Source organism: Anas platyrhynchos, chromosome 20 (genome assembly GCF_047663525.1).
Source record: "Anas platyrhynchos isolate ZD024472 breed Pekin duck chromosome 20, IASCAAS_PekinDuck_T2T, whole genome shotgun sequence".
Taxonomy (NCBI): Eukaryota; Metazoa; Chordata; class Aves; order Anseriformes; family Anatidae; genus Anas; species Anas platyrhynchos.
Window position 1 is genome coordinate 255,823 of NC_092606.1, and position 21,470 is coordinate 277,292.

Sequence of the window (21,470 nt, forward strand, 5' to 3'; positions counted from 1 at the left end):
AAAGAACATTCAAGTTAATGACAAAACTATAAAACATCCTACACGTTACTGTGCTAGAGGCCAGATCATGCACCCTGTTCCTTCATGTAGGGAATCACTGAAGATGCAGAATTTGACCCTTATGTCCTCACAACACCCTTGTGAGGTAGATAGGTACATAACAACTTTTTCAGAATGGGAACATGAGACAAAAAAGAGGTGGATTGACTTGTCTGAGGCTGCACAGCAAATCTGGAAGCAGAACTTAGGTCATGGCCATAGGTCTCTTCACTGCAACACACTGCCTTCCCGCCCAACTTCATCTCCAGGGCTGAATAACCAGCATCCATGTACCCCTGGTCCAACAATACACCTAGTCCAACAAAAATCTTTCCATAGACTTTTTCTGCTTCAGAAATGACATGAACAGATTCTACAAAACACTTTTATCATGGGACCTGAATTCCAAACTACACGAGACAACTTCCATTGCTATCAGCCAACACAAGCCCTACTATCTGGGCTATACTATATTATTTACAAGGCTTTTGGTCAGAGCCTTTCTCATGCTTTGTCTCCACTTCAAAATTCTAGAGTTAATAACGTGCATCAGGGGCTTTCTGAAAACTCCAGGAGCTTTCACCATAGGTATGAAGTCCTATGGTTCACAAGTCATTTCCAAGCTGTCACTAACAAAGTACTGTTTGGCACATGAAACCACATCTACCCGGGGCCAAGAGATGGAAAGTCTCCTGTCCCTGCCAGGACCACAGTGCAAGAAACACAAAGGCAACCTTAATTCATCCTTGCCCAAGATATCATCAGAATCATGACCAGCATGGAATTACGTTATTTCAACCCTCTAAAAGGGTGTCTAAATGCAGTGAGATTTGGGAGTGAAAAGAAGGTGATGGAAAACATGGTTGGATGTTGACTTCGAAAGATTTTATCCCATGGCTAAGGCCAGACTAAAATATAACAAACCTTACACTAGATAAGTGACAACAGGTATTTCTCTGTACAGATGCTGACTTTTGGATATATATAGCTGCTAATGAATTGTCAGCCCTTGTCTGGGTGCAGTGTTCAATCACAATGATTTAAAAGTGCATACCAAGGATAAAATAGTTCAAACCATCTGATATAACAGCTTGCCCTCTCTTTATTTAAAGTTAAATGAATTCTAAATCTTGATGGTAATTGGAAGTACAATAGATCACTTGATCATACGTGTGATCCAGACACATGATCCTTAGGGTTGTGAAATTAAACAGCACATTTGGTGCCACCATGATTGGAATGAGTTGGTTCATGCCTGATCTGATGTTTGACTCCCAGAAGGTAGCAGACACCTAACACTGGATCTGAAGTGTGACAAGACTTTATATAGGGTTTCAGGCAACAACAAAATAGGATCAAGAGTCCATTCCTTGTACAAAACACGAATTCTTCATCGCTCACTGGTTAGTTGTGCTGTTTGCCCAGGTTGGAAATGTATCCAGATCAAACATAGGTCTTCCCCATGTGTTGATGGCCAGTGTGACACAGAAGACTCCAATGATGTTCATCACTATTCCAGATCTAACCTGTGAGGACAGAAGTCCAAGCCAACAATAACCAAACAACAGCACAGCAAAATATGGAAAGACACTGAACACAAAGAAGAAACACAGTCAAATTAAAGCACAGAAATAGCCACTGCACCCACTACCCGATGTTCTTGCTTAGGTAGAAATACTAGGGAATACACCGTGAAAAGGTGAACAGTTTGCTACACAACAAATCTAGGAGCTGTAAGGGATTCAAAAAGAAGTTGCTCTTATTAAAGACCAGCTTCTGTGTCCTTCAAGTCTCCAGTTAGAAAACTGATAATATTTGGGTGTTTGGCACAGAATTTGGTACTGTGTGGTCTGGCAGGCAATCAAAGGACCAGAGTCTAGGGCAACAGATTGTTACCTTCTGCTTTCAGCTCCAGTGGAAATAAGCCTTTAGCTATACTCACCAAAGCCCCAGAAGACACTGGGAAGCACTGGCTGCATTTTAACCCCTTGGTGTTTAAGAGATTTTGACTTGTCAGTTTTTAATTTCAATTGGACTGGGCTGTGTGTCTGCCAAAGCCTATGAGAAAGGTAATGTTGCTGCATAGATGCAAATCTTTATTACAATACTAATAACACATAAGAGAAGGATGTAAAGTGCTAGCTACTGCCCATAAGAGCTTTATGATACTTTGGAAGTGTTAAGCTAAGAAAATTAAACTTTCATCATATTTCAGAAAAAATGCAACGGAGAATTTCAGATAAGAGACCAGACAATTACCATCTTACCATATCCAAAACACGGATGTGGCCATAGGAAAACACTATTGCATTTGGAGGTGTTGCAACAGGTAGCATGAAGGCAAAGGAAGCACTGAGAGTACCAGGCAGCATAACATACAAAGGATGGATCTTGACAGATGCAGCCTGCAGTGTAATGAAGAGAACTATTATACTAGAAGTGTTACCAAAAAAAAAAGAAAAAAAAAAGCAAATAAAATTTTCCAGACCTTTGAGACACACAGGCTCAGCTCATTCCTTGGTATTACACGACCAGAGTGATTTTCAAGCATTTTATTCTGGAATCCACATGTGCTTAAAGATAACTTTGGTCTCAATCCCTGTCCCACAGTACTGAAAACAATGCTTGATTTTTTCTTGTTGTTTGTTTTGCTCTATGGTATAATTTGGAGTTCTGGTCAAATTTATCCAATGATCTTTTCTTTGACCTCAGACCACATTTTTGGAGTGCTTGTCAGGGTAACTTAGCGATGGAACTATAATTACAAGACATGTGGAGTAACATTCTCAGACATTACATGAACTTTGTGGGACTCAGAACTGAAGTGACAAATAGGTCAGCACCTTCACTGAGATAAATTGATATTTGCCCCACGCACAAAAAAGGACATGAGTGTATTAGAACGAGTCCAAAGGAGGGCCATGAAGATGATCAAAGGGAGGGAGCACCTCTCCTATGAAGAGAGGCTGAGGGAATTGGAGCTGTTCAGCCTGGAGAAGAGGAGGCTCCAGGTAGACCTTATAGTGGCCTTCTAGTACCTAAAGGAGGCCTACAAGAAAGCTGGGGAGGAACTCTTTGTCAGGGACTGTAGTGATAAAACAAGGAGTAATGATTTTAAACTAAAAACTCACTGTCCATTATGGTATACTGTCAAATGGATTGCTTCATTACTGGGTTTCAGATTAACATTAGAGCAACATTCAAGACAGTAAATATGATATTGTTTTGCCACTAGAGACTGACAGTTTACCCCTAATCTCCCAGTTGATAAAACAGCAGAATGGAAGTAATCTTACCATGGATGAAAAGACAGGTAGGAAGAGGGTGGCTGTGGCGACATTACTGGTGCATTCAGTGAAGACAGCTATAATAAGCGAAAGTACTGTTGCAATGGCCCAGGGTGGAATAGATCCTAATGGAGTCATTTGATGACCCAGCCAAGCCGAGAGCCCAGAGTTCTGACAAGAAAAATGTTCTTTGATGAGGCTTAGAACCCCTAGCTCCTGAACAGAAAACTCATGTTATGTGTAATGTTCTTAACATAATGCTAAACGATTCCTGAATTATATAAATACCACCCACAGAAGTACAGAGTTCTGTCATAAACACTAAAGGGATTTCCTTGCCAACTACACTAATATTCAGCCCCACTTTCCTGATTTTCCTGGAACACAAATACTTGTTCACACTTTGGTTACAAAATTAAATTTTCTGCTAAACAGAAACAATTATTGCTGAGACTACAGCAAATACTTAATCACTCACAAGATTCCTAGCACGTGTTTCTAGTGTTTCTGAAGATAATAATGCTGTATGAGTGCTATATTATATGAACACAGACAGCAATTGATTCAGACAGATTACAAAGCCTTCATGCCCCAGAGCTTTACTAATGTATGCATGTATGAATGTAACAGTCCAGAGCTTTAATTTACCCCATGTCTTAAAAACTGCCTAGCCACAAAACTTAGATCTGAATACAACCTTCCTCAAAGAATGTCATTGTTGATATCTAAGGTTTTGATTTAGATATGTCTTAGTAGCGATGAAGTACAAAGCATGGCTTCACTCAAAATTTGTTCTTGTTTTGGGAATTCAGCCACCTCTACTAAGAATTTATGAGCATAGGATTAAACCATGGGCTTATGGAGTGCAGTATATTGCCTGGCAACAGCCACTGACAAGAGACTGAAGAAACCCCACTGTATACAGTTTTGGAAAATATCTACTCAATGATTTTCTACCTAACCAGTTCAGAAATGGTTTGGTTTAAATGTGAAGTTATTTATCCTTTAAACAAACCTCAAATGGTTCTGGAAATCTTACAAGTGTTATTTATACTTCTATTTTTTCTAACCAGGGATGGGATTGGGATGACAACACAAATAAGAAAGACTGTTCTTCTGGTCTGTCCAGTCAATGAAGATCCCCAACGAAGTTGCCCTTTCAGGGCTCAGATAAATTAGAGAAACTTGGCCAATATACACAAGTTCCTGAAAAAGAAGCACAAATATTCACCTTTCCTCCCATTTTTTGCTAATTTGGATCTACCTCCATATCTGAACATCTCTACTGGGTTTGGCTTTGGGTGCATGCCCAGTAATACATGACAAGATAACAAACCAGGGAAGTCCACCTTTGAGTCAGAGAAAAACAGATGTCAGAACATACTGCACTTGCATCTGCCAAAGCAAAACCTCCTCCCAGCAGCAGCACAATGCTCCAGGGCATCTTCCTCTGAACCACATTCCAATCCAGCAGTGGGGCTGGTAAAAATGGCTTTTTTATATCTAAAGTGAGAAACCAAAAGCAAAATATGTTTCAGCGGAGTGAAGACATTTTGTCTCTGGTTCTATAAGATACTAGGGAAAGGTTCATCAGGCAGAGGTATATTACTGAGAAACCTACAAAAGCTAGGGTAAGGGTAACATATATGAACAGTGAGCATGCTCCAGTCCTGCCCAAGAAGTGAGGGAGGTGAGCTACCCTGAAGAACTGCATGCAAATCCAGTGCATGTTTCCGCCATGTTAGCTGGAGCTGGGTGACTTTCACAATGTTACAACGCCCCTTTTAAATACCTTCTTCAGTCTGTTCGGGGTCAGACATGCTTGAATTCCAGCCTATGAATTTGGGTTTGGTAGCAGGAAGGATGAACAATAGCAGGGCAATAAACACAGCAGGAGCAGAATCAGTGATATACCTGAAGAAGAAAAGATAGCTTATAAAATAAAACATCTTTCTTCTAGAATGTGGCTGCCTTCCAGCATTGCAACCACTATTCCTTGCCATTCTGTTTGGGGTTTATACATTAGCAAAATACATCGTTAGTTCATGACTGAGGTGTTTCAGGTCTACCACAGCACAAACACAGTAATAAATGAAAACAGCTATAATACACACTAATAATCAAAATCATGATGAAATCAGATGAAATCAGATGAAAATGGCTCCTGGGGACAGGGTTCCTTCTTTGTGGGCAAGCCAAGATTCAAAGATCCTATTCCAATGACTTGCGAGAAAATGGCCTGAATGATTTTCCCATTACACATTTTATATTCTTAATTTGCCACATACAGTATGTGAAGAAGCTATTGAAAGCAAAGAATCAATTTCCCAGTGGTTTCTACATATGCTATTGTTTAGAGATAATACCAAACACCACCACTGATTAGAACTCATACAAACAAAATGCTAATGTGTGCTTGAAAGTGACAGAGACCAGCACTGCAGAATTTCCTTTTCCTTTAGGAGGTTCAGCCTGCTCCGTATCCCTCTCCAGCCTTCACTGCAGTACAAACTGTCAAGTGATACATCAATTGGTAGTCTTATGTGTGTGAGAGAGGATCCAGCCCAGCAAACATGAATTCTGATACAGTTGGAATCAATCAAAACAGTATCTAAGAGTAGGGGAATTTGATTCAAAACAGGGAGGGTACAGGGTGAAAAAAAAAAAAAAAAAAAAAAAAAAAAAAAAAAAAACAGAACTTACTTTTCTCCGTCTGGGAAGAGCCTGTTGGCCCAGCCTTTTACAAAGCCTGGGTGTCTGGAAAACCACAAGAGAACCAGCAAAACAAACATGATGAGGACATTGAATTCAGCATAAGAGATAGGGCCTAATTTCTTCATTTCTGCCTTCAGCACATTGTATGCAGCTTTTTCTTTAGCAGTTCTCTCTGTCCCACAGCCCCAGCTTTTTTTAAAGCTTTAAGAAAAAGGAAGAAGAAAACATTGTAAGTATTAACACATTAGAATGATTTAACATGCTTGCCACTCTGAAGCTGTTCCTTCTGGGGACAGACACAGACTAAAGAAGAGGCCAGAAACAAAGAAGTGACAACAGTGTTGAAGTGTTTCATATGGACATGTCAGTTCTCACAGAAGAATGGGGTGTAAGAATGGATACGTCTCTGTCCAGTTTGGAGCAACCTAGTATAAAAAACTCAGTTTTGAATCAAGGGCAGCAAAACATAGACTAGCTTTTCTAGGACCTAAATTCTCAGATTTTAAATTGAAAAAGGCAGTTGTGCCTGAACATTAAGATTGCCTAGCACTTTTGGCTTAGCGTGAATCTCCCCAAACATAAAGGTTTCCAAATCTTAAAAGCTGCTGTGAAATGGAACTGCTCTCTTCTATAGCATGATCAACTTGTCTGTGCATTCATTTTATCCAGAAACTTTTCAGTGATCTGCATTAGCTAAATGGTTTACACAATATCACATAGTTAAATACATACTTGAGTCCCATGAAGGAGCACTGTAGCCAAAGCCAAGCTAGTACCAACATCAGAATCATGTTTGGGAATGCAAACCCAAACCAGGAAGCAAAATTCACAACATCATTATTGTTGGGATATAACCTGAAAAAAAAAATGCTTTCTGTATTAATGACAAAACATTTAGTACTCTACCCTCCCTTTAATATACCTTAGTGCTAATTAGACATCTAAATCCAAGACAACCATGACAGGTAATCATAGACAACATCCACAGCTTAACTGAAGTTAATAGGAAGGCAGCCCCGGGTTTCAGAGGAGAACTGAAACAATCCTCTTAATTTTCCCTGCATTTTACTCTAAAGAAGACAGGAACAGATGTTGGTGTTTTAGGTCTCAGTAAGACAAGCGCTGCTGAAAGGTCTCCCGCATGTTCTGGTTATCTTTCACTTCCAACATGTCTGCTCATTTATGCCATGACAGAATGTTTTTTCCTCCTCCCCATTAATAACTATAATAGGAGAGAAAGCATTGTCTTCTTCTGAAATTAATAGCTACACTTCTGCCCACTTCAATAGATGACTAAGTTGCTACTTAGCTTAAAAGACTGAAGCCAAAGTTTTAAGAACAGCCGCTTTTTGTTCTTCCCTGCATCTACCAATAATAACTGCAGGACAAATAGCAAAAGCAAATTTCCAGCTGGTTGTTACAATCAACAGATAATGAGAAGACTTAATACTACATTCTTCTCAAGTTCTTCACTGCAGTTGCCCTAATCATATGCCGCATTTTAACTGAAAAAGAGGAGGCAGAAGAACCACTATCTCATATCTCAAAAATTTCTCAGGAGGCTTATAATACCAGCACATAGCTGCCTAAAAAAGGGTGGAGCAGAAATATGATACCCTTCACTTCATATACATTTCTCACTTTCAGTTCATCAGCTGCTTATTGCTTAGAGTTTGCAACTGAAACTGTCAACTATGACTTTAGTCTGTTGGTCACAGAAACAGTAACGTAGCAAAAGTAAAGAAACAGCAAGAATGACTTACTGGTTCATCTGGCCTTTCAATACCATGTTTGGACCTGTTCCAGTGAGTGTTGCAGTTCCTCCAATGCTGGCAGCATAGCATACACAAAGCGTCATTCCCTTACATATACGTTTCTTCATTTTCTTTTCCTCAGAAGATCTGGGGTCATCAGGGACTTGTCCATTGCTTATGACTAGACACAAAGAACATGACTTGCTCAGGTACAGTTAGGGAGGCAGAAAGTTCAGGACCAGGTCTGCAGGCTCAGTGCTTCCAGTTTTCGTATGCCTCATGCCTCATTTTAATTGAAAAACAAAACAACAAACGAAACAACAAACAACACACAGATATGTTCCTAAATATTTCAGACTTAAGTTCATGAGGGGTTGAGAAGAGAGGTTGACAATTTGGCTCCACATGACCCAAGGATGCTGTTTTCTATCTTGGTGCCACAGCTTCTCAAAAGCAATTCCCTACCTCACAGAGGGGCTTACCGTCACCCAGATATTGTAGTCACTGGAACCCTTTCAACATCCCAGTAAGAACTCAACAAGCTTTAACAGCTGTGAATACGGGTGAAAAAAGTCCACCCCAAACAAAATTCTAGCCTGACACAACTGTTAAGGTTATATATTACATCAGTTTACATCAAGTGTGGAATTTTGCTGCTGTGTTCATTATTCTCTGAGGTTAACAATCTAATCATGAAGTCTGGCTGGACTAATTTTGTGAGACAATGTATTTATAACGATTACAACCAATTCAACAATACCAAAGGGTATTCTTCACATACATTTGTCACCTTTCTTGCATGTTAGGGATAAATTAGCAAAGCCAAGCAGTTCCTTCTAAGAGAACAGAAATCCATCAAAATTATTTTCTCTAGTCTCACTGCAGAAGTTCATTTTTGAGACTCAAGAATCAACATTAAAAACAACATTTGTAAACATGAAATATTATCTTAATACAACTGTTTGGATGCTAAAAATGAGCAAACTCACAGAGCACTGTGTGACTAAGTAGCATTCTGTTGGGCTTGCAAGTCTTACATAAACATAGTGCCTGAGCTTTGCACAATAATAGTGCATTGTCCCATCACTAGTGAGGTAAGAAATTAAACAACCAAAAAGCAGAGAGCACTGTTGTATCTAATTTACGTTTCTGAAGTCCAGACAAATATGCCAGTTGTGAGTTAGTATCTTAACAGGGCAATGACTGACACATGTGAACTACCTTCTACACTGGGTCTTCCACAGACATATAAGCTAGAAAATGGACATGGTGTGTCCCAGGCAGAAAGCTCATTCTTGCACAGAATCACACAGGGAATTGTGGCAGATCAACATGCTAATTCAGTGAAATCAAATCTCCAAGAAAATCCCCAAGAAAATCCTTCCTCCTCTGAAAGAGAAAGGCAATACAGATTTGATATTTAATAGCATTTCATAATATAGCTCTCTGTACCAGTGCAATGGAACAGCCAGATCAGAGGAATGGAATATGTGTGCAAGTGTGTCAAGTGAAACCTACATCAGAAACACAGAAGTGATAGAAGAACCTTGTTGAGTCAAGCACCAGGCTAAGAATACACTAAAGTGTTCCAAAGAGTAGCTTGTCTACCAGGAGTCAAATGATGCCAGCTCTTTTCCAGTATTTCTCATTTTTCTCCCTATTTCCACATTCAATATGGTTAACAAATGGGTATTTATTACCCCACAACCAAAACAGATTGAGTTTGCACAATTTTTTTCAAACATTCCTACATGTCTTAGACGCTGAATACCACTGATAATTACAAGATCTAGAAAGTGTGATGCTGGTGTAGGTGGAAGATATTTCCCAGAAGACACGGTTTTTACTTCCCTGAGCAGGCCATTATTTCCAGGGAAACCACAGGTGGATAAGCCCAGCTTGAAGGAAAGAACATACCAATCTGCATGGGATCTACACTAAGCATAACAAAATGACAGCCACCAAAATTAGTAAACATTTTGGAAAACCTGAATGTCATACATTTAGAAGCTTTCAGTCATGTGAACATCCTATTTCCTTGAAAAAGGTCCTTCTTGGACAGAGAGCTCCGAGTGTAACAAGTTAACTCATTCCTTAGCAGGCCCTTACCCTGCACTGTAGTGGGATCTGATACATTCTTTTCCTGCAGCTCAGTCACTGTATTTGTTTGCCCGGTTGCTTGTTCCATCATGGTCACATCATATTCAGTGTTATCCATTTGCTCCAGGACAGCCTGGACAATGGGAACCATCATAGCAGTGGTGGCTGTGTTACTTATCCACATGGACAGGAAAGCAGTGACTATCATAAATCCCAACATGAGGCTGAAAAAGAAATAGGCAGATGAGAAAAGAGGAAAAAACTGAGACAGTTAGGCTCTGTAGTCACTGCAATTTTGAGAGCAGAGTCCAGACAGGGATGTGTGTATCCTCCAATAGTACAAAGCAGGGCTAGATTCCCTCCTAGCTCTGCTACCCTCAGTGAAGGAAACCCAGAAAGGCATTTAGTTCTTTGGTCTGTGCATGATTAAGTCTGAATCATCTTGTCTCCAGTGGCGACCACCTAGAATTTATCCAGATTAAAAAAAAAATAAAAAGGTAGTTCTGTAAGAGTGAACCAGAAGTGTTGTTTCCCTGGTTATTGGTATTAGGATTGTAAACTGTGCTTTCAGATCTTGTAAAATTGGCTTTTGTCTGTAGATGCAAAGTAATGGGTACTAGGTGCTCTTCACCACCACTATCTTTGCCTAGACTTACTCTAGCCACAGAACTGGCACCGCTTAAGCATGCCAGAATGAGGGTATGGCTTTTAGATGATGATCATGTCTCCATTCACAGAGATGGTAGTGGGGACCACAGATGGCTTGGGGTCATGATAAAAGGATTTCACATGAACTGTGAATGCCAGCACATACAAAATATGCCATCTGGGTAACAATAGCACAGATGCTCTTGGACTTATAGCTTCACAGCTTTACAGAGATTCTGACTAAAAGAAGAAGCAAGGGTACGATTTATCTCACCTGACTTCAGACATGAACAACCCAGGTACTTTGATTTCACTCAGACACTTACTGCTTTGCAGTTGATGGGCACTTCTTGGGCATGAATCATCTGCCCTATTGTAGATAATGGCTTCTCTCTTTTTGATGACAACAGCCACAGCCTAGCTATTTATATAAGAAGTGAATGCCTGTTTTTGGAAAACTGAATTCCACCTGTAGAGTCTCATCCAAAGATCAAACCATGGACTCAATGTGAAATGTAAGACACTATAGAGTCAGGGGCTTACATGGATATAGAAGTATTTTCAACCCATTCAAGTCATTTAGCAGTCTTGCAGTCACAGGTGTCCTCCCATGAGCCTGTATTTTGGCTAAAGGACAAATAAACCATCCATGCAGACAGGCTTCGCCTCTGCAAACTGCATAAGTACAGAAAAAGAGGTTCTTGGAGATTCCCTTCTCTGCTGACTCTTAAACACCATTCCTAGGTATCTGCTAAATTGACACAGACAAGGAAGAGGTAATGTAATTTTCTTACAGTGCAGGCTTCACCCCAAGAATTAGCAGGACCCTTAGCGCAATCCTTTTGTGAAGATTCCACTGTTCAACAGAAATTGCAACAATCAGCCCTCCAACAAAGAGCATGTTTGTGTCATTTAGATACTGCAAGCAAACCTGTAAGACAGAGAAGATAGGTCAGGGACCCAAATGTAGCCTATTGCTACTAGCTTCACTAGTACATGTTGCCTTCCACCCTCTCAAAGACATTTACTGCACCAGGCTCCATTCCAATACTGACAGAAAGAGTAGTTACAGCCTCAGCTACCTCCAGTTTCTGGAAACCTTTATTCTCTGTTTCCTTCCCAGAAAGCTGTGTAGAGGAAAAGGATCTGGGGGTGGTGACTGATGCTTGCCTGAACGTGAACCAGCAGTGTGCCCAGGTGGCCAAGAAGGCCAACGGCATCCTGGGTTGTATCAAGAATAGTGTAGCCAGCGGGACCAGGGAGGTGATCGTTCCCCTGTTCTCAGCTCTGGTGAGGCCACACCTTGAGCACTGTGTCCATCTTTGTGCCCTGCCCAAATTAGGAGATTAGGAGAATCTCCACATTCGGAGACATTTCTTCTCAGAAGGAGTAGTTAGGCATTGGATCACATTTCTAGGGAGGTGGTGGAGTCACTGTCTCTGGAAGCATTTAAGGAAAGGTTGTATGTGACGCTTAGGGACGTGATTTAGTGGGCAATACTAGTAGAAGGGGGATCGTTGGGCCAGACGATCTTGGAGGTTTTTTCCAACCTTAATGATTCTATGACTCTAAGTGCTTAACTAGAAATAGCAGTTTCCTAAAAGACTGGTAGAGACTCAAAGTATTATGTAGATACCAGAGATGCTAGACTACAAAATAGGTTTACCAGCACCTTTAACACCCACACCCATCCTTACCAGCTGGCTGGCCAGTAGCAAATCTAAATACAGTCTCTCTGCCTTGGGCTAAAGCACTGCCCTTCCGCTAGCACAGTCAATTATCCTTTTGCAGAATGAGCTTTGGAGGGGACACAGTGTACTTGCTGGCATTATGCTGTCTACCATGTCAGAGGAAGTTTGTTTCATGCATTTCAAAATCTCCCAGAGGATATGTCAGCAAAGCTCTCTAATGGGATGGATTATGAACACATAAGCTGCTGGTACTAGTGTGATGTTATCCAGCAGGATCCAAGCCCAGAGAAGGACATTCCCCTCTATCATCCCCAGTCCCCTTCTCCCCCTTTTCCCCCCGTAACATCTTGGGCAAATATGTATTGATTTCAGCATTTTCCCATACCAGAACCCAACTCCCTGCTTAACATGTTCAAAAACAGCATAACAGAAGTGGAGCGCTTTCCTATCAGACTTGTTTGGTACATATCAATGGGGGATCAGAGCAATGGATTTCCCTTTATCAGATATGGATTGAGCAGGAACTATTCCTTACTGATTTAGAGCTCTGAACTCCAAGCAGAGGGAAAAATACCACTGGCATGAGGGAAGTAACAGCCAGTGGGATAACTTCAGTGCACCAGTACACAGCCATGATGATGATGATATATGCACATTTGGCCTCCTGCAACACAATGGAAGATGTATTTAAGAAAAAACAAAACAAAAACAAAACAAAAAACCAACAATCCTATTCTTACAGATAAGAAAAACATTGCCGTCTCTTATAAGGGGACCAAACATTCCATTGTCTCTAGCCTAACAAGTTATGCAGAAAAAGGTAGGAGGGACATGAGGCATGAGGATTTAAATTTGTACATTTTAAGTCTTGCTCAGAAGTCACTTGCATAAAAAGGTCTTTTTGACTATAGTGCTTTTTATAATGCATCCACATAAAATGTTGGGCACGAAAAACAAACAAACAAAAAAACACCTTCTACAGCTAGGTACATAGTTTGCAGTGTGCAATTACCTCTTGGCAGTTGAGGTAAGCAGATTTCACATCCAGGAGCCAAGAATTTTTAATAGTGTTGGGAGAACTGGGCATTTCCACTTTTAGTTAGCTATTTTTAAACGTATGGCTGAATTTCCTAGTGTGGATGAGTACATTTTCTGAGATTCACATTTATTTGAGGTGTGCCTAGTAACATGCCTGAGCCAAGAAACTATATCACTGAACAATTTAAAAGTTCTTAGGTAACTCTCTTCCAATTTATTTATTTTTTTGGGGGGGGTTGTAGGGGTAGTGGTAGGAGTGGCTAAGGACATAGGAGGTTTTAACTTGCTTTCCCAAATCATACTGTTCTTATCTAATAAGGGGATTCCCTAGCTTAGAAATATTGTAATGTTTTTTTTTATACAGTTGGTCAGGTATTTCTGTAATCTGGCTTTCCTTGGTTTGTACTTTCAAAATTGTTAGGAGGAGTTAGCATTCATTAGTCTACAGTAAACAGCATTGTAAAGCTTGAGTCAAAGTGTTCTGTTCGGGATTTGCTCATATTTAGAGTATGTGTTCATAGGATCCGATTCTAATGCACAAATGGGACTTTATTGCAAAAATAAACGAGGTTTCAGTGACATTTTAAAATTGCTGTAAGGTTATATTTATAAATATTATAAGTAGGGGTGTGCTTTCCTTTTTTTTGTGCTTTTTTTTTTTTTTTTTTTTTTTTTTTTTTTTAAAGGAAAGAACAGCTTAGGAACCAGAGAACAGTCTTTGCAGGCAATTTGATTTTTTTTTTTTTCAGATTGAGAGGAGATTAATTACAGCACAAGTTTTGAGAGAAATATTTTTTTTATCAGAGACTAGAAGCTATCAGACAGATCCTATTTAAGTCTCTTTCCTTAATAAATACAAAGTGAGCTCATGATACCATTTAAGCTGTACAACAGTAACTAAGTGCTACAACTAACTGTGGTTAATTTGTTGCCAATATGAAAGACATGTAAACAACTGTAAGAGAACATTACTTTGAATAAAGCTCACAATACTGAAGAAACTGGTTTTGTACAGTGGACAGTAAATAATTTACATGAAGTTCAAAAATACAGCCATACTTATAAATTAACTCCTACACTTGCAGCCAATTCAAGCAACTGAAGATTTGGAATTAAATAAATATCTGTATCTACATCTATATACGTCTGTGATTTATGGGAATGGTCACAAAATGTTTCTTTGGTCTCTGGATAGTCCACAGCAAAAACAATGACCTGTCTTCTCACTGACAGCTGGAAAAGCAGTCACTGATGGGAATGTTACTCTCCCATTGTGAAATATTGTACTTTTCCCAGATAAGACTTACGACACAATATTCCTACAATTACTGGAAAACTGAAAAGGAACTCCTTTTTGGGGGGAAATTATCTTTCCTAGTATTGATCTTAGTAGCACCTAGCAGCCAGAAATTCCTTTCTGTAAAGCACGGGCATTCAATTGAATGGCAGACCTGATACTGCTTAGACAGGTAAACCAGAAGTGCTGGCAATTTTGCTTATAAATGTGCATGATGTTTTTCTATATTTTAAAATACACTGAGCAATACAGGTGACTCAGAAGAAAGACTTCTTTTAGCCCTGGAATAGACTCTATAGCTCTAGTAGGCTAGAATACTGTAAAGAGAGGTTTCACATTTTGCCAAGAATGCTACAAGGTATTAAAGACAAAAGTCTTCAGTGGGTTATTCCAATTTTATGCTAGTGTAACTGCTCTGAAATCAAAGGACTAGTGCCAACCCCATTACTGGAGTAAGATGGATGTGAACTTCAGTATATTGCATGTGAAACCATCTTATGATCACGGCACATGGTGCATGGCTTCTCACTGCACCATAGGATGAAGAATGACACTCACCAGCACTACTTACAGTATCTCAGAGCTTCAGCAGCAGAACTAGAAAACCCAGAAGTCCTGTATTTCAGTCCACTGCCAGTCATTTCTTGACAACCTGGGATGCAATTCTACTTGTCCTGACCAGCTACTTATCTTTGGGCCAAAAAGAATTGCATCTAATTTGCAAGATGGGTTGGGTCTGTGGAAGGCCCAGGTCCTGGCCCTGGCACATCCCTTTGGATGAATAGATGGGCACTGGGCTCCCATCTCAGAGCTTCTACAATGAAGACCACTTGGGAGCAGAAGCTGTAAAACATGTCCCTGAGACCTAGGGGCGGAGGACTGAGGTCCTTTCTGAGCTGCATTGAAATTCCTCTGGGGCAGGGTGGCGTGAAGAAGACGTTTCAGCGTACTGTCAGGGAGTAAAGTGCCCCGGTGGGCATCAGCCACTGCTCGCTCCGGTGGCGAGACGAAGCGTCGAGGGTAGACCTGGTGGGCAGCGCTGCACCGGTTGCCGGGTGCTGGGCCCCACACGAGGAGGACAAGCAGGCTGGGCGCCCAGCACTCCTGGGCAGCGGCGGCGCGGCTGGCTGGGACGGGGCTCGGGGCAGCCCGGCCCGGACCTGGGGGCAGGGGGAGCGGGCTCCGTCGGGCAGCAGGGCCCGGACCCGGGGAACCGCGCTCCCTGCGTGAGCCCCGCGGGCACTTACCCGTGTGGGCACAGTGACCGGCAGTGGCAGCAGCAGCAGCGGTGTGAAGAAGAGGATGGCGAAGGACCGGTACCTCAGCAGGGGCCGCAGGCACGTCGGGGCCATCTTCTGCGGGGAGACACGGTCAGGGCGCGAGCAGGAGCGGCGCCCGCCGCCGCCGCCTTAAGTACGGGGCGGCGGGGCCGCGGCGGGAGGGACGTGGCGGGGGGCGACGCGACCCGCCCGCGCCCTGGCGGGGACACCGGGCCCGCCCGCGCCCTGCCGGGAGCCGCCTCCGCCCTGCCTGGGCCGGGCCTCCGCTAGCGGTGCAGCCGCGGATCCGGGGCGAGCGAGCCGGCGGAGAGCTGCCTGGCCGGCGCCAGCTCAGCACCCCTGGCCAGCGCCCGCCCTGCCGACCCGGGGGCGGTGCGGCCGTGCGGCGACCCTGGCACCCCCCGGGCCGGCCGGCAGCAGCCCTGGAGGATGCGGGAGCAGGTGCCCGCGTCCCCGACCGACAGACACGCGGGAGATCTCGGCTCGATCTAGAGCAAGGGGGCTCGCTCCACCATATGGGCTCCGGTCCATAGTAAGGGGCCTTTCCCCTTCCCATTGTTCCTCACGTCCATCTATCTCTGCACTGCCTCTTGTAGTGCACTGCGTGAACAAGGAGAGATACTCGATGGCCGCGTATCACGTTTCCCCCCGAGCCGGGAAAAAGTTTTCTCCGTGTTCATAGTGCTCACAGTGCTTGCCAGTGACCACAGATTCTCTTAACACACATTAGCTGTGGGACCAAAATGCTGGCCCAGGCTTCTCTCAGGTGCTCTGGCTGGTGGTTCTGATGGCAAAGGAGGATCATCTCTCACTCATTTACACAGCGGTGAAGGATGGAGCTCCCTTGGGGAACTGGAGAGTTAAACCTGCAGGAGGGTCTCCCCAAGACAAAGGTCTGTGAAGGCTTGCATGCATGGCTGTGTTTCACTGCCTATTATTTGGTGAGGGACTGTGTGTCTATGATCTAAGTTAAAAATAACACAGACTGGTTAATTTGAAAGGTTATTTTCAATATGCATCATTTCAGTGATTTGGTCTGCAGTACAGCCACAGAATCAGAAGTGAGGGCACTTCTGAAAGGGTTGCAAGCACTGTTGACATGGCAGAAGGAAAAGACAGAAGGATGGAGAGACTGGAAACCAGACTGAAGACAAAGAATTTGTTGATTTTTATGCTCTGCTTCTGTGATGTCAACAGCCACCCGAAACTGAAGACAGCAAAGACCACATCTTGACAGTTTGATCCTGCAGACTTACCAGGCAGTGAGAACAGAAATAAAGAATTTCAGATTCCACAGCAAGTAATGAGGGAGCTCTGAGTAGAACTTGCACTGTTTGTCCTATGTGGACCAGAGGATCTTGAGTGATAGAAGTTCAAAACAAAACACTCCAATGTTACTGTTCTGTTTGTAAAAGCAATGAATGTCCACTAAGGAAAACAGTAGCCAACCGGATCTGTACAGATTCCAAATCTTCAAGCCTTTAGCAGCAATCCCTCTGGGTAACTTACCAACACAGAGGAAACTTCACACCATCACAGAGCCTAGCAGAAAGTGGGGAATCAGCCAAAACTTGCATTCCTGTGGCCAGTATCCAATGAAAAAATGCTTCCTAGTCAACAAAGAAAAAGCACTACAAGCACTTAATTAAGAAAATGCAAAGAGTTAACTCCAGAGGATTTGTACTGTGGTTCACTTTGTCTGACAGACCAGTGCAATATGATTTGCTATCTTTTGCTATTCATATAGCAACTGTCAAGCAGAGGGAATGCTTTTGGAGGAGAAAGGGACTGAAACATGGTGTTCCCTTGAGTTTCTACAAATAAGTGATCTGGGTCAGGGATGGGAAGACAGTGCAGGCTTCCCAAGGGAGTAGAGCGCAGAAAGGAATGAGGAAAGGGGAAAACCAGGGAGGTGTCAAGACCAGCAAGTACCTGACCTTTAGAGAAAAATACCCACTTTCCACCTATTCCAGTGGAGCTGCTGGTCAGCACCAGCAGAATAAGAAATGGAGATCCAGGAGGAACAACACTCAGTATCAATTTGAAAGAGGACATGTCTAAAGCTCTTTTAAATCTGAGTGTGTCTTTATCTGATACCCCAGGCCCTAAAGAAGGCAGCTGTAAACTTTTCATGAATCAAGGCCAGCAGTGGTAAACTGAGTTCAGAAACCTAAATACAAGGCTGATCTCTCCCAGCAATATACTAAAGCAAAAGAAAAATGGTAAGTATGACCATACAAATGAAAGCAAACAACTTATTTATTTTCTAAGTGGGCTCCTTTTCTAGAGGATTGCTTTAGGAAGAGAGCAAGTTGACTTGTGTATTTGCATGTGTGTGAAAAACGCCTGCACTGACTCTGCTGAGAAGAAATTCAGCATATCAAGTTGAACATGAGACAGCAGTGTAGCAGTGTGCCCTGGCAGCCAGGAGGGCCAACCAAATCCTGGGGAACATCAAGCACAGCACTGCTAGTCGGTCGAGGGAAGTGATTGTCCTGCTCTGCTCTGCGTTGCTGCAACCTCGCCTCGAGTACTGTGTGCAGTTCTGGGCACCATGGTATAAAAAGGATGTGAAACTATTGGAAAGTGTCCAGAGAAGGGCTACAAAGATGGTGAAGGGCCTAGAGGGGAAGATGTACAAGAAGCGGCTGAGGGCACTGGGCCTGTTCAGCCTGGAAAAGAGGAGGCTGAGGGGAGACCTCATCACAGTCTACAGCTTCCTCACAAGGGGGAGTAGAGGGACAGGCACTGATATATTCTCTTTAGTGACTAGTGATAGGACCAGGAGTTGGACTCGATGATCTTTGTGGGTCCCTTCCAACTCGGGAAGTTCTGTAATTCTATAATTCTATGAAATCAAATTAGTGCCAACTACAGTCCCTTTGCAAGTCTGCTAAGAATTCAGCTAAAATCAAGCACAGCAGCCTGCTGTGGCAGAGTAGCAAGCACTTCACTGATCTGAACCTGTAACACTGAAAGGTAAATTCTGACTTCATTCCTCCTCACAAGACATTATACAAGACATCTTTCCACTGCACATTTCATATTTAAGATACCTCCATCACTATTTTATAATCCATTGAAGGTTTAAATGTGTCAATTCATGCTCTACTCTAAGCAGTGGGGGGGGGGGGCAAAAAATTGGATGAATCCAGATGTTAGAACTACACATTCACATGTCATCACAAACGGTAAAAACATGGACAAGATGAAGAATATTGAGTGAGAACAAGAGAGAAGATACCTACGTTCAGATGAGGAAAAGCTTTGCAATGCATCACCAGGATGAAGGAAGGGGAGAGCATGATTGGATGAAAAGTGTGAGGAGAGCAGTTTACAATACAGACCAAGGCTGGGCTCTGATCTGAAAGAGATCGGCATACACCAACAGAGAGAAGTACAGAGGTCCAAGTTTGATTTGGCAAGTCTTCCAGCTGCTCTCTCTCTCCCTCAGTCTGTGCTCACAACTCAGATACATTTGGCTCTGGCTGGATCAGAGAGTGCTACGGGAATGGCAGTTCTTTCATGTAATTTGCTTCCTCATCAGTGTTCCAAGAGGAAGGACAAAGCATTGGCTGCTTGCTTTACAGAACAAGTTGACAGTGAGGCAAAGGAAGCTGCAAAGAGACCATCATGCTTAAAAAACCTCCAGCAGGAGGAGTTACAGGTGGTTCAGAAAAGAGCAATCAACACCACCATCTTCCCCCTTTCCCCCACTCTTCCCCCCCCAAACCTACCAATCCACTCTCCCCTTGCAGCCTGAAATGCAGTTCACGCTAATTAAGCACTAACTGCAGCCTTCAAGAAAAAAAATACTTTACATTTCTCAATACTGCTCTAATTTCTACTGTGTTCAGAGTAGTATACATGATATGTATGGTTTCACAGTCTTAAACTATTGCTTTAAAGGCAGTAAGTAAAATTAGATTTTTGTTGCAGACACAGTCTAGAAAGTGGAGATTCTAGTAGACTTTGGGTTAAATTTTGCTCCCCAAACATTGAATAATAATGTTGCTCTTGTTTTTCTTGGTAGTAAGTTTCAAATCAGTTTACAAAGGAACTCAAATCTTTATATTACAAAGGGACTTAGGCATGGGTGGTGACAAGAAACAGAACCAGTAGTTGAATAAGGTCTCTTGTATCTTAAACCCTTTCCATAGTTACCAGACATACTGCTCCCATTTACTGCTATGTGCACTGTTTTTTACCCTGATAACCATGGGTATTTTAAAGCATATCAAGAACCAAGGGCATGATGTATTAACAGAGCCAAGCCCATCTAATGGCTCACAGCCACTGACCTGCCCTGACTCTCTTGCTGTTTCTTAGCCAATGGCACTAGGACTCATTGGAGTCTTCCCCCAACTGATTGATCTGGCAGAAAACCAAGTCAACAAAGAAAGCAGAACATTTTCTGCTGAGTTAGTGAGCTGAATAGATTCAATGAAGTGTTCAGTGACCTCCAGAGCCAGCTCAAGGAACTGGGCCAGTTATGGCTGAGGTGGGAAGAGGAATAGCAGAGACAGTAACAGGTGGCTCTTTTCAAGACAGCAAGTTCATAGATGAGCTTAGCAGCATTGTCAACAACAAACAGAACCTTTTGATCTTCCATTTTTTACTATAGATACCAGAATAAGTGTATTTTTCATATGATATGAGTCATTGTAAAGAGCTCCACTGAGAAGTGGGACACAGCTGGAGACTTGTTAACAATCACTGACCTGCATTGTTTGGTTTAGTAGAAAGAGACTAGGAGTCAAGTCCTCTTGGGAGGTAAGAATTCCAGGATCTAGCAGTCTAAGCAGGAAAAAAAAAAAAAAAAAAAAAAAAAAAGGAAAATTAAGATTCCAGTATAGCTTAATTTGTTCCCAATAAACCACTTTCTGATTTTTTCTTATCACTACAAGCCAATTATCCCCATTACTCTTGTTATTGCTAGATATGAATGGTTTGTGGCAAAGAGGCTTTGCAGGTTGCAATTTATTCATTGAATTTCAGAAAAACATACTGCCCTCCTCTAATTTAAATGCTGTCCAAGCACAAAAGTATTGTTTGCCTGTTTAAAAGCAGCCCATTTGACTTAGATAACTGTTATTCCTCTCAAAACAAAACAAAAACTCTCGTCAATTTCTTTTTAAAATCATTTCAATGCTGCAGGCTCCGTGCAACACCCAGAGGTACAAGAGTTTAACAAAATTATATTTGATGAGGAATGTAAGACCTCTGATACTTGACACTGAGAAACACAAGTGAAAACAACTGACACTGAGGCATTTTAGGACTTAGCAGGAAAAGAACAGTCTTCTACCCAGGCTTTTGAAAAATCACATTTAAAAAAACAACCAGTTCAGAACTTACCTTTGTGTGATGCTTGCCTTAAAAAGACATCTAGACGAGATCCTGTACAATAATATTAAGCACTGCAAGGTTTACACAGGATTTAAATAGAAAGAGTTATTACCAGCATTCAGAAAACATCACGGTCTCATTATTTTCTGTTTTTCCTTCAGTCAGTACTTTCACAGCTACTGCCAGTCCACTGTGTTTCTTTAGGAATATCTTTCAACTAAGTTCCCAGTGGAGCATCTGATATTTTTCCAAGAAAAGCTTTTCAGGCTCTG

The 21,470-nt window shown here is 42.1% G+C and overlaps 1 protein-coding gene across 4 annotated transcripts; it reads right to left on the reverse strand.

Annotated features, from left to right (window-relative positions):
- Nucleotides 1–1,118: 1,118 nt before the first annotated feature.
- Nucleotides 1,119–21,439, reverse strand: SLC13A5 (solute carrier family 13 member 5). 4 transcript variants are annotated; one of them, XM_072026076.1, is made up of 13 exons: nucleotides 21,311–21,439; nucleotides 20,571–20,646; nucleotides 12,770–12,898; nucleotides 11,338–11,474; nucleotides 9,905–10,119; nucleotides 7,805–7,976; nucleotides 6,774–6,896; nucleotides 6,030–6,242; nucleotides 5,119–5,240; nucleotides 4,711–4,829; nucleotides 3,336–3,497; nucleotides 2,307–2,444; nucleotides 1,119–1,565 (listed from the first exon to the last, which is right to left on the reverse strand). In XM_072026076.1, exons 2-13 carry the CDS (start codon nucleotides 20,574–20,576, stop codon nucleotides 1,437–1,439), a joined length of 1,665 nt encoding a protein of 554 aa, XP_071882177.1. In that variant the 5' UTR covers nucleotides 20,577–20,646; nucleotides 21,311–21,439; the 3' UTR covers nucleotides 1,119–1,436. The 4 variants fall into 4 exon arrangements, with proteins under 4 accessions (XP_071882177.1, XP_071882176.1, XP_071882178.1 ...); XM_072026075.1 differs by having other exon boundaries at nucleotides 21,208–21,378; XM_072026077.1 differs by lacking the exons at nucleotides 20,571–20,646; nucleotides 21,311–21,439 and adding an exon at nucleotides 15,817–16,150 and having other exon boundaries at nucleotides 2,299–2,444.
- Between the last annotated feature and the right edge of the window lie 31 nt (nucleotides 21,440–21,470).

Excerpts from the sequence above, each read along its gene's own strand:
- SLC13A5 (XM_027471857.3), bottom strand. The coding sequence starts at position 15,921 with ATGGCCCCGACGTGCCTGCGGCCCCTGCTGAGGTACCGGTCCTTCGCC. Across the intron at positions 4,830-5,118 it reads CCCCGAACAGACTGAAGAAG|ATATAAAAAAGCCATTTTTA; the intron begins GTATTTAAAAGG and ends TTCTCACTTTAG. Across the intron at positions 1,566-2,306 it reads ACATCCGTGTTTTGGATATG|GTTAGATCTGGAATAGTGAT; the intron begins GTAAGATGGTAA and ends CTGTCCTCACAG.